At 35.2% G+C, this 14,410-nt stretch overlaps 1 protein-coding gene across 1 annotated transcript in view; it reads right to left on the reverse strand.

Annotated features, from left to right (window-relative positions):
- Nucleotides 1–355: 355 nt before the first annotated feature.
- LOC117786434 (elongation factor-like GTPase 1) overlaps nucleotides 356–14,410 on the reverse strand; it is a 93,004-nt gene continuing 78,949 nt past the window's right edge. The window contains exons 5-6 of the mRNA XM_034624693.1: nucleotides 11,729–11,913; nucleotides 356–600 (exon numbers count right to left, since the gene is read on the reverse strand). Coding sequence (XP_034480584.1) covers nucleotides 412–600; nucleotides 11,729–11,913 — 374 coding nt within the window. The 3' untranslated portion in view covers nucleotides 356–411. The remainder of the gene's footprint in view (nucleotides 601–11,728; nucleotides 11,914–14,410) is intronic.

Consider the following 14,410-nt stretch of genomic DNA (forward strand, 5'->3'; position numbering starts at 1 on the left):
AAAAAAAAAAAAAAAAATCAGTATTTTTGATAAAAAAAATAAAAAATAATCATTAATATTGATAAAAAAAAAATAAAAATCAAAAATGAGGATCAAAAATGATTTTTTTTTTCGCTCAAATAAAACTTAAAAATAGTACTGGGGGTTAGCTTTGTGACTCCTTAATAAGGATATGCAAATATATTGTTGCAAATCATTATTTTCCAGGATAATTATAAGTTGGTGTCTTTTTTATAAAAAAAAAAGAAACAATCATTATTTACGGCTCCTGATTTATAATGTTTATTATTTTTATCGCACCCTTCTTGCTGCTTTCGTCACTAGCGCGGACTGCCGCGTTTTATTTATTATTGTATGCTTTTGAACGCAGCCATAGTTTTTATACTATAGCATTTTTGAACTCACCACTGTCTACTTGTTCTTGGAGAGCGTGCGCTGTTTCTCGGCATGCTCCACCACCTGCTCATCCACGAAGAGACCCTTGCGACGTCGCACACTGTCCATGTAGACTTTGGCCCGATTCGCGGAGTCGGCCTTCTCGCCGAAATGCATGAGTTCTTCCTCGGTTGTGGGCAGCCAGAAGGGATCAATATCAATCACCTGAAAGAGAGCAAAGTGAGGATCGCTATGAGTTTGAGTTTGAGTCATTCCAGGAATTCATTTAGACACAACAGGGGCGGGGTCGGGCCACTTGAGAAAGGACAATAGAATTGACGGAGAGGCGTCGTTTGGTCTATGCGCCTGCGCCTCATCCTCATTCCTCATTCTCATTCTCAATCTCATCCTCGACTGGAAGGTTCACGGTTTGTGATTGGATTTACGTGATATTTTACAAGTCCTTAACAATGTGTGTGTGTGTGTGTGTATATATATGTATGTGTGTAGGCAATCAGGGAAAGCGTGCATTTTCACATCTTCATTTTCATTGTTAGACTCAAGAGGGTCGACATTCAAATGTCTGTGCGCATCTTTAATGACTTTCAACGGGAAGGGAAGGGAAGGCAAGGAAGGGAAAGGGCAGGGACAAGACAAACATTCATTGCGTGATAGGACACGACAGGATACGCAGAATTTCTGTATTTCTTTTCCTGAATGGCGTGAAGTTTTTGCTCCTTTCTACAGTTTTTACAGTGATTGATGATTGCCAACGTGTCGCTACTCAATTCTCAATACGACTTCGATTCTCTTGTCTCTTGTCTCCTGTCTCTCCTGTGTTCGTTGTTTTGTTTGGAAAGGACACGCACTTGAGTCGCACAGCGGGCGGGTGTCAGTTGTGTTGTTCTCTTCTGTGGAATCCCATTCCAAAGAGACTACTCAATGCCAAATAACTTTGCCTTATTCCAGGGACCATAGCGACTATAATTTTTAAGAATAAAAATAGCTACTTGTTGACTATTATCAATAAATTAATTTGAAATGTGCTTTGTGAACTAGTTAATTTAATAAATAAAAATATATTTGCATGCAATTAAGATTTTAAACTTTTATTATGAAAATTTTTTTATAACACTATAGTTTCTTAATAAAATTTAAAAATTTTCTAATAAAATTATTTTTGCAATAAAGATTTTAAACATTTATAATCAAAAATTTTAATTGCACTATAGTTTCCAAATTAATTTTTTAATGTGAATATTATATTATTTTTAATATTTTGTTCAAAAATAAGATTTCAAATTAATTTATTTAAAAAAAATAAAAGTTTTTTATTTCCTTGAATATTCCTTGAAAAGTTTTATATCCATTTTATATATGCATTTAAGATTTTACACTTTTATTATAAAAATTTTAATTATACTATAGTTTTTTAATAAAATTTTTTAATGTGCATGTTATTTTATATTTAATATTTTGTTCAAAAATAATATTTCAAATTAATTTATTTAGAAGAATAAAAAAATTTATTTCCATGAATATGCCTAGAAAAGTTTTATATCCACTTTCTATAAGCAATTAAGATTTTAAACTTTTATTATACAAATTTTAATTATAATATAGTTTTTTAATAAAATTTTTTAATGTGAATATTATTTTATATTTAATATTTTGTTCAAAAATAAGATTTTAAATTAATTTTTTCCTTAAAAAGTTTTATATCCAGGATTATTTCAAGCTTATATCTTTCAAGTTTGCATTTTTTTAAATCAAAACTCTTACTTGCGATCCCTGGTTTATTCCGCCAGGATTTTCAGTTTCAGTTCGTGCTGTGGCGAAACTTTATTTTTTTTTTTAAATATTTTTTTTTGCACCATCTGTTCGCACTACGCTAAACTGCGGCTCAGTTCCCCCATGTAGATCATTATCGGGCACAACGTTTCGCTTGTTTAACAACCACTAACAACGCCAGCAGAGGGGCAAGGAGTGAGACAGAGGATCAGAGGGGAGAGGAGAGAGGGAGAGGGGGGCAGAGGGGCAGTAGCAGTAGCCAGCATGATCACGACAACGACACGCGGCCACAGAATATGTTGAAGGGCAGGGCAATCCCGATCCCAAAGCCGTTTCCAACAATCCATGTCACAACACACACACACACACACAGACAACAACTATCCTTTTGCACATGTCTACAACAATAAAAACAACAACAACTACAGCAACAAGTTCTTGAGATGATCATCTTGAAGCTGTAGGGACGCTGCTTTCCCTACGCACAACGGTTCGTCAAGAAGAATAACAACAATATGAGAGAAGAGAGCTTCCCCCTCTTGGAACTTGGGACCTGGGACCTGGGGCTCTTTTGGCAGCTGAAGTGCTCCAGAAGTGCGCAAAGCTTGCGTCTGAGCCGCTCCAGACAAATGAGCAGCAATCTGTTGTCATACACTGCGAAAAAAAACTGGGCAATGGTAATGAAAGTGAAATACTTTTATTAAAATCAAGCTAGAGATTCAAAGAGCTCTCTTGAAAAACAACTTTGCTTATAAAAAGTTCACTTTGAGTCTGGCAAATTGATATAGTTTTTCGCACAGTGTACTGGCATAAACAACAGCCAAAGGTAGCCCATAAAAACACTTGAAGGTTGTTATCCACACCAAAGCATCACGCTCCAGCTTAACAGTGAATTTCTGAGATTTTTATGTTATTCTAATAAATATAAAGTAGGGAAAGTGGGGAGTAAGGAACTCTCTCTAGGAGTTCAAGCCAAATAAACTACATTTTTAGAATTAATCTGTTGAAAATAACAATCTGAGGAGTCGACAGGTAATAGAACTTGAAATTCTAGAAAGATTATTTAGTTAAGAACTGAAAAACTTTATAGGTCTCTTTAAACTATTTATTACAACGAAATTAATCGTTTTTAATCAATTTTAATCAGTTTAACCTACAGTGGAAGAATATGTTTTCTTTATACTAAAAAGTTTTAATTTTTTTTTCAGTTTTCAGTTTTTTTGTAATACTAAATAGTTTCAATTATTTTTTTTTTGTTAAGATTATATTAAAAAGTTTATGAAAGTCATGTGAATTACAAAAATCACGCTCCATTCTAAATATATTTAAATTAAATTTTTAATCAAATATTTTACATTTTCTTTCATATCATATCATGGCTTGATGAGGGATAGATTAAATATAGTAATGGGCTTCTGTTTAATAAGGTTCTGGGAGTTAAAAGCTTAGCAAATATCTAAAATGTTACAACTAATTAAGAAGAGAGAGATTCCTTAAAAAATTTGAATAAGTTTTAAGAAACTTTTAAGAGTTTAAATTTGGCAAACACTTTAAATATAATTTCTAAGCTAATTATAAATTTTACTTTTAACAAATGAACTGCATTAAGTGCATAGATATAAAGTTAAGAGGTTATAGTAAATGTGGAACATATTGTTTTTGTAGTTGGTTCGTATTTGTCATGGATTTATGAGGGGGCCTCTAATAAACACGCAGACGCGTGAGTCGATTGTCTCTTTTGCTGTCTACCAACAATGTGTGTGTGTATGAGTGTAACTGTGTGTGTGTGTGTCTGTGTGTGGAGTGTGTTTACCTGTCCAGTTGTACGTCCGCATGCAGGTAATTTACGCAGCAGCTACCGAAATACGCCTGACGCGGCAGCTGTGGCAGGGGTAAGACCAACAAAAAAAAGTATAAAAATAAAATAAAAAAAAATAACCAAACGCGCAGTCGAGATTATTATCGCGCGCCAGAAACAGAGCCACAAACACAGATACAAATACAAATACAGAGACAGAGCAGCAGTCAGTGGCGATGGCGATGACGGTGCCACTGCCACACAGCCGAGTCTACTATACAGTCCAGAGAGTGCCACAACAACAACAACAACAACAGCAACAACACACGTTGCGCATGCGCTGCAAAGTCGAGCCCCGAGTTTCGAGCCTCGACGAGCGTCATTTTGACAGCGCGCACAATGCAAACCACGTTCCACTTAAGCGCAACAACAACAACAACTACAACTATAACCGCAACAACAACAACAACTGGCTAAAGGATTGCCACAGCCACTTGGATAAGCACTTGCCGGCTTGGACCTTGCAGACAAACTAACACAAATATACCTATATAATATGTATATATCAGAGGGTAGCCCGATAAGTTATTGGACTTAGTTAGGAAATAATTTCCCTGTTAACAAAATTAAAATAATTTGAATGCAGAATGAATGAAAAGGCCAAGCCAAGAGCAAAATGATATTCCGCTTGAAAATCGATTAAGTTTTGAAAAAGTTATGAGAGCTCAAAGTTTTTGAAAAAATGTTAAGGGGTAGGTATGGAAAAATATGACAGTGATGACCAAAAATGTGAATTTTCTAAGTAATTAAGATATTGATGCAGAATCAAAATAGAGGCCAAATAATGATCAAAATGATATTCCGCTTGAAAATCGGTTAAGTTTTGACAAAGTTATGAGAGCTCAAAGTTTTTGAAAAAATGTTAAGGGGTAGGTATGGAAAAATATGACAGTGAAGACCAAAATACTGAATTTTCTAAGTAATTAAGATTTTGATGCAGAATCAAAATAGAGGCCAAATAATGATCAAAATGATATTCCGCTTGAAAATAGGTTAAGTTTTAGCAAAGTTATGAGAGTTCGAAGTTATTGATAAAGTGTTAAGGGGTAGGTATGGAAAAATATGACAGTGATGACCAAAATGTGATATTTCTAATTAATTAAGATTTTGATGCAGAATCAAAATAGAGGCCAAATAATGATCAAAATGACATTCCGCTTGAAAATCGGTTCAGTTTTGGCAAAGTTATGAGAGTTCGAAGTTAATGATAAAGTGTTAAGGGTAGGTATGGAAAAATATGACAGTGATGACCAAAAATGTGAATTTTCTAAGTAATTAAGATTTTGATGCAGAATCAAAATAGAGGCCAAATAATGATCAAAATGATATTCCGCTTGAAAATCGGTTAAGTTTTGGCAAAGTTATGAGAGCTCAAAGTTTTGGAAAAAATGTTAAGGGTAGGTATGGAAAAATATGACAGTGAAGACCAAAAACTGAATTTTCTATAGAAGATTTTGATGCAGAATCAAAATAGAGGCCAAATAATGATCAAAATGATATTCCACTTGAAAATCGGTTAAGTTTTGACAAAGTTATGAGAGCTCAAAGTTTTTGAAAAAATGTTAAGGGTAGGTATGGAAAAATATGTGATGACCAAAAAAACTGCATTTTCTAAGTAGTCAAGATTTTGATGCAGAATCAAAATAGAGGCCAAATAATGATCAAAATGATATTCCGCTTGAAAATAGGTTAAGTTTTAGCAAAGTTATGAGAGTTCGAAGTTATTGATAAAGTGTTAAGGGGTAGGTATGGAAAAATATGACAGTGATGACCAAAAATGTGATATTTCTAATTAATTAAGATTTTGATGCAGAATAAAAATAGAGGCCAAATAATGATCAAAATGACATTCCGCTTGAAAATCGGTTCAGTTTTGGCAAAGTTATGAGAGTTCGAAGTTAATGATAAAGTGTTAAGGGTAGGTATGGAAAAATATGACAGTGATGACCAAAAATGTGAATTTTCTAAGTAGTCAAGATTTTGATGCAGAATCAAAATAGAGGCCAAATAATGATTAAAATGATATTCCGCTTGAAAATCGGTTAAGTTTTGACAAAGTTATGAGAGCTCAAAGTTTTTGAAAAAATGTTAAGGGGTAGGTATGGAAAAATATGACAGTGAAGACCAAAAAACTGAATTTTCTAAGTAGTCAAGATTTTGATGCAGAATCGAAATAGAGGCCAAATAATGATTAAAATGATATTCCACTTGAAAATCGGTTAAGTTTTGACAAAGTTATGACAGCTCAAAGTTTTTGAAAAAATGTTAAGGGGTAGGTATGGAAAAATATGACAGTGAAGACCAAAATACCGAATTTTCTATAATTAAGATTTTGATGCAGAATCAAAATAGAGGCCAAATAATGATTAAAATGATATTCCAGCTTGAAAATCGGTTAAGTTTTGCAAAGTTATGAGCTCAAAGTTTTGAAAAATGTTAAGGGTTAGGTATGGAAAATATGACAGTGAAGACCAAAAACTGAATTTTCTATAATTGAGATTTTGATGCAGAATCAAAATAGAGGCCAAATAATGATTAAAATGATATTCCACTTGTAAATCGGTTAAGTTTTGACAAAGTTATGACAGCTCAAAGTTTTTGAAAAAATGTTAAGGGGTAGGTATGGAAAAATATGACAGTGAAGACCAAAATACCGAATTTTCTAAGTAATTAAGATTTTGATGCAGAATCAAAATAGAGGCCAAATAATGATTAAAATGATATTCCGCTTGAAAATTGGTTAAGTTTTGACAAAGTTATGAGAGCTCAAAGTTTTTGAAAAAATGTTAAGGGGTAGGTATGGAAAAATATGACAGTGAAGACCAAAAAACTGAATTTTCTAAGTAGTCAAGATTTTGATGCAGAATCAAAATAGAGGCCAAATAATGATTAAAATGATATTCCGCTTGAAAATTGGTTAAGTTTTGACAAAGTTATGAGAGCTCAAAGTTTTTGAAAAAATGTTAAGGGGTAGGTATGGAAAAATATGACAGTGAAGACCAAAAAACTGAATTTTCTAAGTAGTCAAGATTTTGATGCAGAATCAAAATAGAGGCCAAATAATGATCAAATTGGCATTCCGCTTGAAAATCGGTTAAGTTTTGGCAAAGTTATGAGAGCTCAAAGTTTTTGAAAAAATGTTAAGGGTTAGGTATGGAAAAATATGACAGTGAAGACCAAAAAACTGAATTTTCTAAGTAATTGAGATTTTGATGCAGAATCAAAATAGAGGCCAAATAATGATCAAAATGACATTCCGCTTGAAAATCGGTTAAGTTTTGACAAAGTTATGAGAGCTCAAAGTTTTTGAAAAAATGTTAAGGGGTAGGTATGGAAAAATATGACAGTGGAGACCAAAATACTTAATTTTCTAAGTAGTCAAGATTTTGATGCAGAATCAAAATAGAGGCCAAATAATGAATAAAATGATATTCCGCTTGAAAATCGGTCCAGTTTTGACAAAGTTTTGGAAGTTTGGAGTAGGTTAAGCCTCTGACCTAGCAACCCTACAAGTCAAAATTTTTGTCCAAGCTTTAATTCACATAATGTTAAATTTTTGATGTGTTCATATTGCTGCAATTTATGTAACTAGAATTTTTGGTTGCGGTAAAGCAAAAAAGAGAGAAAATTGACTTATCAGTCAACCCTCGCAAAGATACATATTTATATATATATTGTGTGTTTGTGTGCATTTGCAGCGCAGACTTTAGGGCACTGCCACGGCCTCAACCTCAACCTCAGCATGAACCTCAGCCTACGTTGCCTTCGTCTTCGTCTTCGTCTCCGTGTTCGTCTCCGTCTTCACCTTTGCCTGCTTTCCTCCTCCATTGGAGACTTTCCCTTTGGGGGTCTCTTCTGTCTTCAGGTACAAAACGAGTTATCAGATTATTTGTTATTTGTCTTCGTCTGCTGTTCTCTTACTACTACTCCGCTTACTCTGTTTCCCTTCACCTTTACTCCTTCTCATTCTCTATATTCTGTTGTTTTTTTCCTGCTCTGTTTTGTTGTATTTATGTGCTGCTTTTCAAGTAGTTTCTGGAGTTATGCCTCGTATATGCAAAGCACGACAACAACAGCAACCACAATAATAATAATAACAATAATATGCGACGCGTTAATGATAAACACTTCAAACAAGTACAACAAAAGCAACAACAGTAACCACAAGAAATGAAAGGCCCTCCTCCACCTCCACCTCCATGTTCTCCTCCTCCTCCTCCTCCTCCACATGCTACAGTTAAGTAGGTAAGACCAGTAGCCAAAGCCGCTGCTGTTGCATTTGGGGCGAGTGTGTGTCAAAATGGGGATTTGGGACTTGCAACGCTGTCAAGATTTGATGCCTGCTACAGTGTTACCTCTCTTATAAAGGCCGACAGCTAAAAATAGTCTTAAAAATTCTGTAAAATAAGCGTTAAAACTGTTATCGATAGTCGTAATTAGGATAGTCCATAGTTGGGAGAGGCAGAAGTAATGCCTGTTACAGTGTTACCTCTATAATAAAGATTGACAGCAAAGCTATTACATTATATTCATAAAATAAGCGTTTAGAGTGTTATCGATAGTTCGATAGTTCCATTAGGGTTAGACCACATAAAGAAAGGGAAAAAATTAAATAATCATTACTGACTTAAAGAAGAAAGGTTCATAGAATATCAATATTCTGACAAAATAAACTAAAAGCATAATAGCGATAGCAACATTAGGGGTATTCCCTGTTAAGAAAAGAAACTAGTAGAGCATAGAACACATTTTCTTCCAATATAAGGACTGATAACTTTCAGTATATCACTACTCTCATTGACTAAAAAAAAAATATGCTATCAATTGCAAAATTAGAGGTAGTTCATATTAAAGAATATCAAAATAATTGACTTAACTATTGTGAATTCTGTTATAAAGACTGAGAACCAAATTTGTATAATACTATCCATATAAAACAGGCATTAAAATTGTTATCGATTACTGTATTAGAGGTAGTTGATCTTAAAAAATTAAACATATGTAGAAACTCGGTTACTCCAACTAAAATACTTGGTATACTATATGACTGTATTCTGTCAACATGCCGCACAATATACCCTGTCTGCAACAATTTACAGGGTACGCAACAACTCAAATAATAACAAAAGCGCGCAACACGGTAGCAACAACGGCAACAGTAGCAACAGCAACAGCAACAGCAATAACAACAGCAATCAGCAGCAACAACAGGCATACCACAGTGCGTATGAGTGTGTGTATTGTGTGTGTGTGTGTTTGTGAGACTTTAATGCGTTACGTGAAGTGAAAAATATATATGAAAACTGAAAATTAGTTTCTGCTGCAGTTGCTGTTGTTGCGGTTCTTCGGATGAGGCTGAAGTCTCGCAGGCCAAAAGGTCGCCATGAACGGGGGTCAAGAGGAGAAGCTGAGAGGGGAAAGAGCAGGAGAAAAGGGAGAGAAGAGTTTGCATTAACAGCTCAGTTGATTTGCTGTTGCAGTTGCCGATGTTGCTGCCGTTGCAGTTGCTGATGTTGCAGCAGCAACAGCTTAACGAACACATTGTGAACCATTCCGATGATGATGCGGCAAGAAATTTGAATGCCAGGCAAAGCTCACATCTCTTGCCGCTCTCTTTCACTCTTTCTACCTCCCTTTCGCTCAATCTTTCTCTCTTTTGCCACTTGAGGCAACTGCATTCGTTGTTATTGTAGGCACGTGACAACTGCGCCCACATTGCGGTCACTGCGACAACGCTCACGCATGCAACATGGGCGTATTTTTTTGGGCGGCTCTTGTGGGCGTGGCATTAGACGCAGGCGTTGCGCATAACTGTTTAATTGTTGAAGTGTCAGCAGCATTGTTAAGATGTTGGCCAACTTCAACGCCAGGTGACACACATTACAGTTGATTGTTGATTGTTGTCGATTTGTGTTGATTTTTATGGTTGTTTGTTGTTTTTCATTGTTGTTACTGCCGCTTGTTGTTGTTGTCGAATTCTAATTGCTAAAACGCAGCAAGTTAGCTTTCCATTGGCTGAATAAAATGCACTTATTGCCATGAAGCCACTCAACAAAACTAGTTTCCGTTTGAATTTCTACAGGAAAAACTCACGGAAAGTTAAAAACATTCCCACTTCCCCCCTTTCCCGGACGGACGCTGGAAATGCGTATGAAATTATACGAAGCAGCAAAACAGGCAACAACAAGAGTAACAACAACAACAACAACAGCAACTACAACAACAACTAGACTGCGATGCCGGCAAAACTTCAGCTGAGAAATAGAAAATCACCGGAAGTCATTATACAAAAACTTGTTGTTATCGATTGGTTGGGCGATATACAACACACACACACACACACACACACACACACATAAAGACACTTGTAGAGCATACTTATACTAATACACGCACTTGAAGCTGTTTTGCACACCCGACAAATGAAACAAGAATACGATTTCATTTAGCAAAATTAAAATACATGGAAAATATTTTAAAATTTGAGTCAGATGAAAGAAAATAAACTAGAACATATAATATTACATCTATAGGATACATATCTATAAATATAAAACTGTTTGTCCTAAATGACTAAATGACTAATCTTCGTGCAGCCCAAACAGTAAGGCCGAGGAGGATGAAATTTGGGCACAACATAGGTGAGAAAACTTCATCGTGCAATAAGACTGCTTTTTGCGAAATTCGCACTGGAAGGGGGTCAAATAGGTGGTCAAATATTACACACACAGACACAAAATTCCAGTAACCATTTAGAAATTCAAGAAATCTTTAACATTACGATAACATTCATTGACTCTAATCAAATTGTCGTATTCAGCGATAGTTAAAATAATTTTTATAAAATACATTAAAAAAAGAAACATTTTTTTTCGCAAATTGTTATTTCAAGAATTTAAACTTTTTGATAACTACTTATACATACGAGTTTTAATAAACACACTACGTGACATAATTATAATGCCCTACGTAAGAGAGTATAACAGAAAAATTCTTTGGCTTGCGATTTTCTTTGCTATTTTTCCAAGAAGTCTGTAAACTTGTTTGCACATTATAAAAAGCGAGATGATGTAATATAAAAAAAAAGCAAAACCTGAATTGCATTTAATTTAAGTAAAATAAAAGTTAAGAGATTTTAAAGAAAATTTTCATATATTATGACTTTTTCTCCTACACTTGTAAAAACTTTAACGACACTTTTGTGTGGTGTGTATAAATTACAACTATATTAATAATTTTCGAGCTCATCCGCCTGCCCAGTGGGGATCGAGATCAACAATTTACCAATGCTACAAAATGCGATTGAAGTGCGACAAGGTCAGGGGAAAGGCCGCCTGCTTTTCAGGTGCTTGAATTTCAGCCAGAGTTGCCACAGCTGCAGCCTCAAATGGACCATATAAATTTCAGGGCAACTGTTGTCGTTGCTGCTGTTGCTATAGATGTTGCTGTGGTTTTAGCTTATAAGACTTCAGCAGAAGGTAGCAGCAGTTAACCAAAGGTAAGCTGAGATTTTAGCTGACCAAACAGAGACCGCAGATTGCAGAAGGCTTTAAAAAAGAAAAAAAAAAAAGGCACGCACATGGCATATGGCCAACTTGAAGAGAGGGTTTATTTTAACTGACTGCGTGGCGCACTTGCGCCAAAATCACCAGCAGCAACATCACCAGCAGCAACATGTGCAACAGCTGCGTTGATTGCACTTACCTCCCAATGACTGAACATCAACTGGGGACAGGCGAGGCCAGATGTCTGTTTGCGCATCTCCTGCGCAAAGTTGAAAGATTCAATGACCGGCAACAGACAGGTCACGGCAAAGTTGCCACTGCCCTGTGTCAGGTCACCAGACAGAATTTTGCCATGACGTCTTCCAATTACCGCATACATTTTACCTGCAAAAAAAAAACAAAGAAAAAAGAGCATTTATTAATATTAAAATCTGAGAAATTAAATAAGAAAATTTTATTATAATTCTTAATGAAGCAATTGATAAGAATTTAAGCCAATTGATATGACAAAGTGATAGATTTATTTAGTTTATAGAAAAACTTTTACGGGATTCGATTAATTAACGATGAATATGACAAAATGATAGATTCATTTAGTAGATAGAAAAACTTTTGCGGGATTCGAACTCACATATTCGAAATGTTACAAAATTGTACTATACAAAAAAAAAAAATCCACCCAAAAATCGAATTCATTAGCAGAATTTTCTAATTTTAATATCTGGCAATATCTTTTGTCATTGAAATGTGAAGTTTCGGTAAGGAAAAGAAATTTTTGTTTAATAATTGGCAGCCAGCATTCAAAATCAGAAAGTACTTAAAAATATTTGAAAGTGGAATTAGCGAATTTGATCACTAAGAAATGAATAAAATGCTGTGCTAAATTTTGAGCATTTAATTTTGGAAATAATGCAAGACAAAATCAATAAAATTATGCAAAAAATGTTGCAAATCGAATGTGGAAAGATTAAAAATCAGAGCTTTCATTTAAATGTATTTATTCCAAATTAAAAAAATGATAAAATAAGTGAATAAATTGATTTAAAAATGAATGAACTAATATGACAAAGTATACTCATTCACGTGTGAATGATTACAGAAGAGAGACGTCATTCAAATGTGCATTGACAGTCAGTGGAATGCGAAGAATGATGGAATTTGCCAATGCAATTTGACATTTGAATCCCCATCGAATTAAGCCAGTTGGTAACAAGTCTGTAGACGCATGATCCACACATAAAGGTTCCAGTTAACGTGTCTCGCCATGGTCAGACTGGGAATGAGACTGCTCAGGGAATGAAAATGGAAACCGAATGAAATCTTATCGCTAGGCCCATAAAAATTGGCGCGCTTTCTTGAGAAGCGCGCGCTTTTCGCATGAACTGGCCACTCAACCTGAAGAAGCTCAAGACGACTCTCAGATTTGTTGTAGTTATTGTTCTTGTTGTTGCCGTTCCTATACCCAGGGACGAGGGTATAACAAGCTTTTGCAAATGAATGTTACAGTCGGAAGGAGGCGAGATAGACCCAATACAGTAATATATACTGTATATATCCTGATCAGCATCAACAGCCAAATTACTATAGCAAAGTGTCAGTTTGTATAAAATGAGAGATGATGAGAGCTAGACACATCAAATGTCGTATTAAGAAGTTTTCTTTTATTATTTCTAATTATTAATTCCAGGTGAACTTTCGCCATAAAACGAAAAAACTAAATACAAGAGCAATTTTAGGAATATAAGGATAAATTTTATTACATATGCTAAATAACAAATTGTGAAACTGCTCTGAAAATTTCAACACGATCGGTTAATAAGCGAGAAAGTTTTGCAAGAATCAAGCTACCAACGAATCATCTGAAGAAGAAAGCAATATCAATGGACAACATAATTTTGTGGGTGTATGCATTTTAACATGTATGTACGGAAATCCCAGAATACAAAATACTTGATTTAAGCACGATTATGCTCACAATTATATTAATTTTCGTGGATCTGTCAGATTTTTATTAAGTTAGATCAAATATTTTTAGACTTCTTTGACTTTTTTATTGTTGAGTCGTTGCCATTTTATCCGTATATAAATTTAACAGTAATATGCTCAATAAATACATAAAAAATACATGCTTAAAAAAGAGTTTTAAGCCTTAATTTTAAAATAAGTTTTTTTCTAAGGGTATCTTAGAGTCTTGCACTCTCGAACAAAAGCTTTCTTACTTGTTCTTGCTTATTTTTTGGCATGCGCGCGAAATTAAAGAACCAACGGAGCAAGCGACAAACAACGTAAGAAAAAAGAAACCCACAGCAGCAATAACAACAGCAACAACGACAACAACAATGTCGCTGGGCAGGAATTAGTTTCCGGTCGTAGTAAAAATGACAAAAACAAAAAAAAGGCAGAGGCAAAAATAAACACACAGAAAAACGGGCTAAAGGATGCGACCGATGCGACCGACGCGACGTCCAGCGACGGCCTCAGGCGACAGGCAAGCGCAGCACGCGAGCCGGGCTCAGACCACAGCAACAACAACAAGAACAGCAGCAACAACAGCAGCAGCAGCAGCAACAACAACAGCAGCAGCAACCACAGCAATAACAACTGCATGCAGGTACACATAGATACTCACACACACAGATACACACTCACACACACTCACACACTTAATGGGGATGCTGTGCTGTCGCTGCTCACAACATTCATTCATTCATTCATAGTTGAAACAGCAACCAGTCCAGGCAGTTGCTGCCTACGTCACAGTCTCAGTCTCAGTCTCAGTCGCAGTCGCTGTCGCAGTCGCTGTCGACGTCGCTGCCTGTGTGTAGGTATGTGTGTACGTTCATTCAAGTCTTAACACACAGATACACACACACAGAAACAA

Source organism: Drosophila innubila, assembly GCF_004354385.1.
Source record: "Drosophila innubila isolate TH190305 chromosome 3L unlocalized genomic scaffold, UK_Dinn_1.0 0_D_3L, whole genome shotgun sequence".
NCBI lineage: Eukaryota > Metazoa > Arthropoda > Insecta > Diptera > Drosophilidae > Drosophila > Drosophila innubila.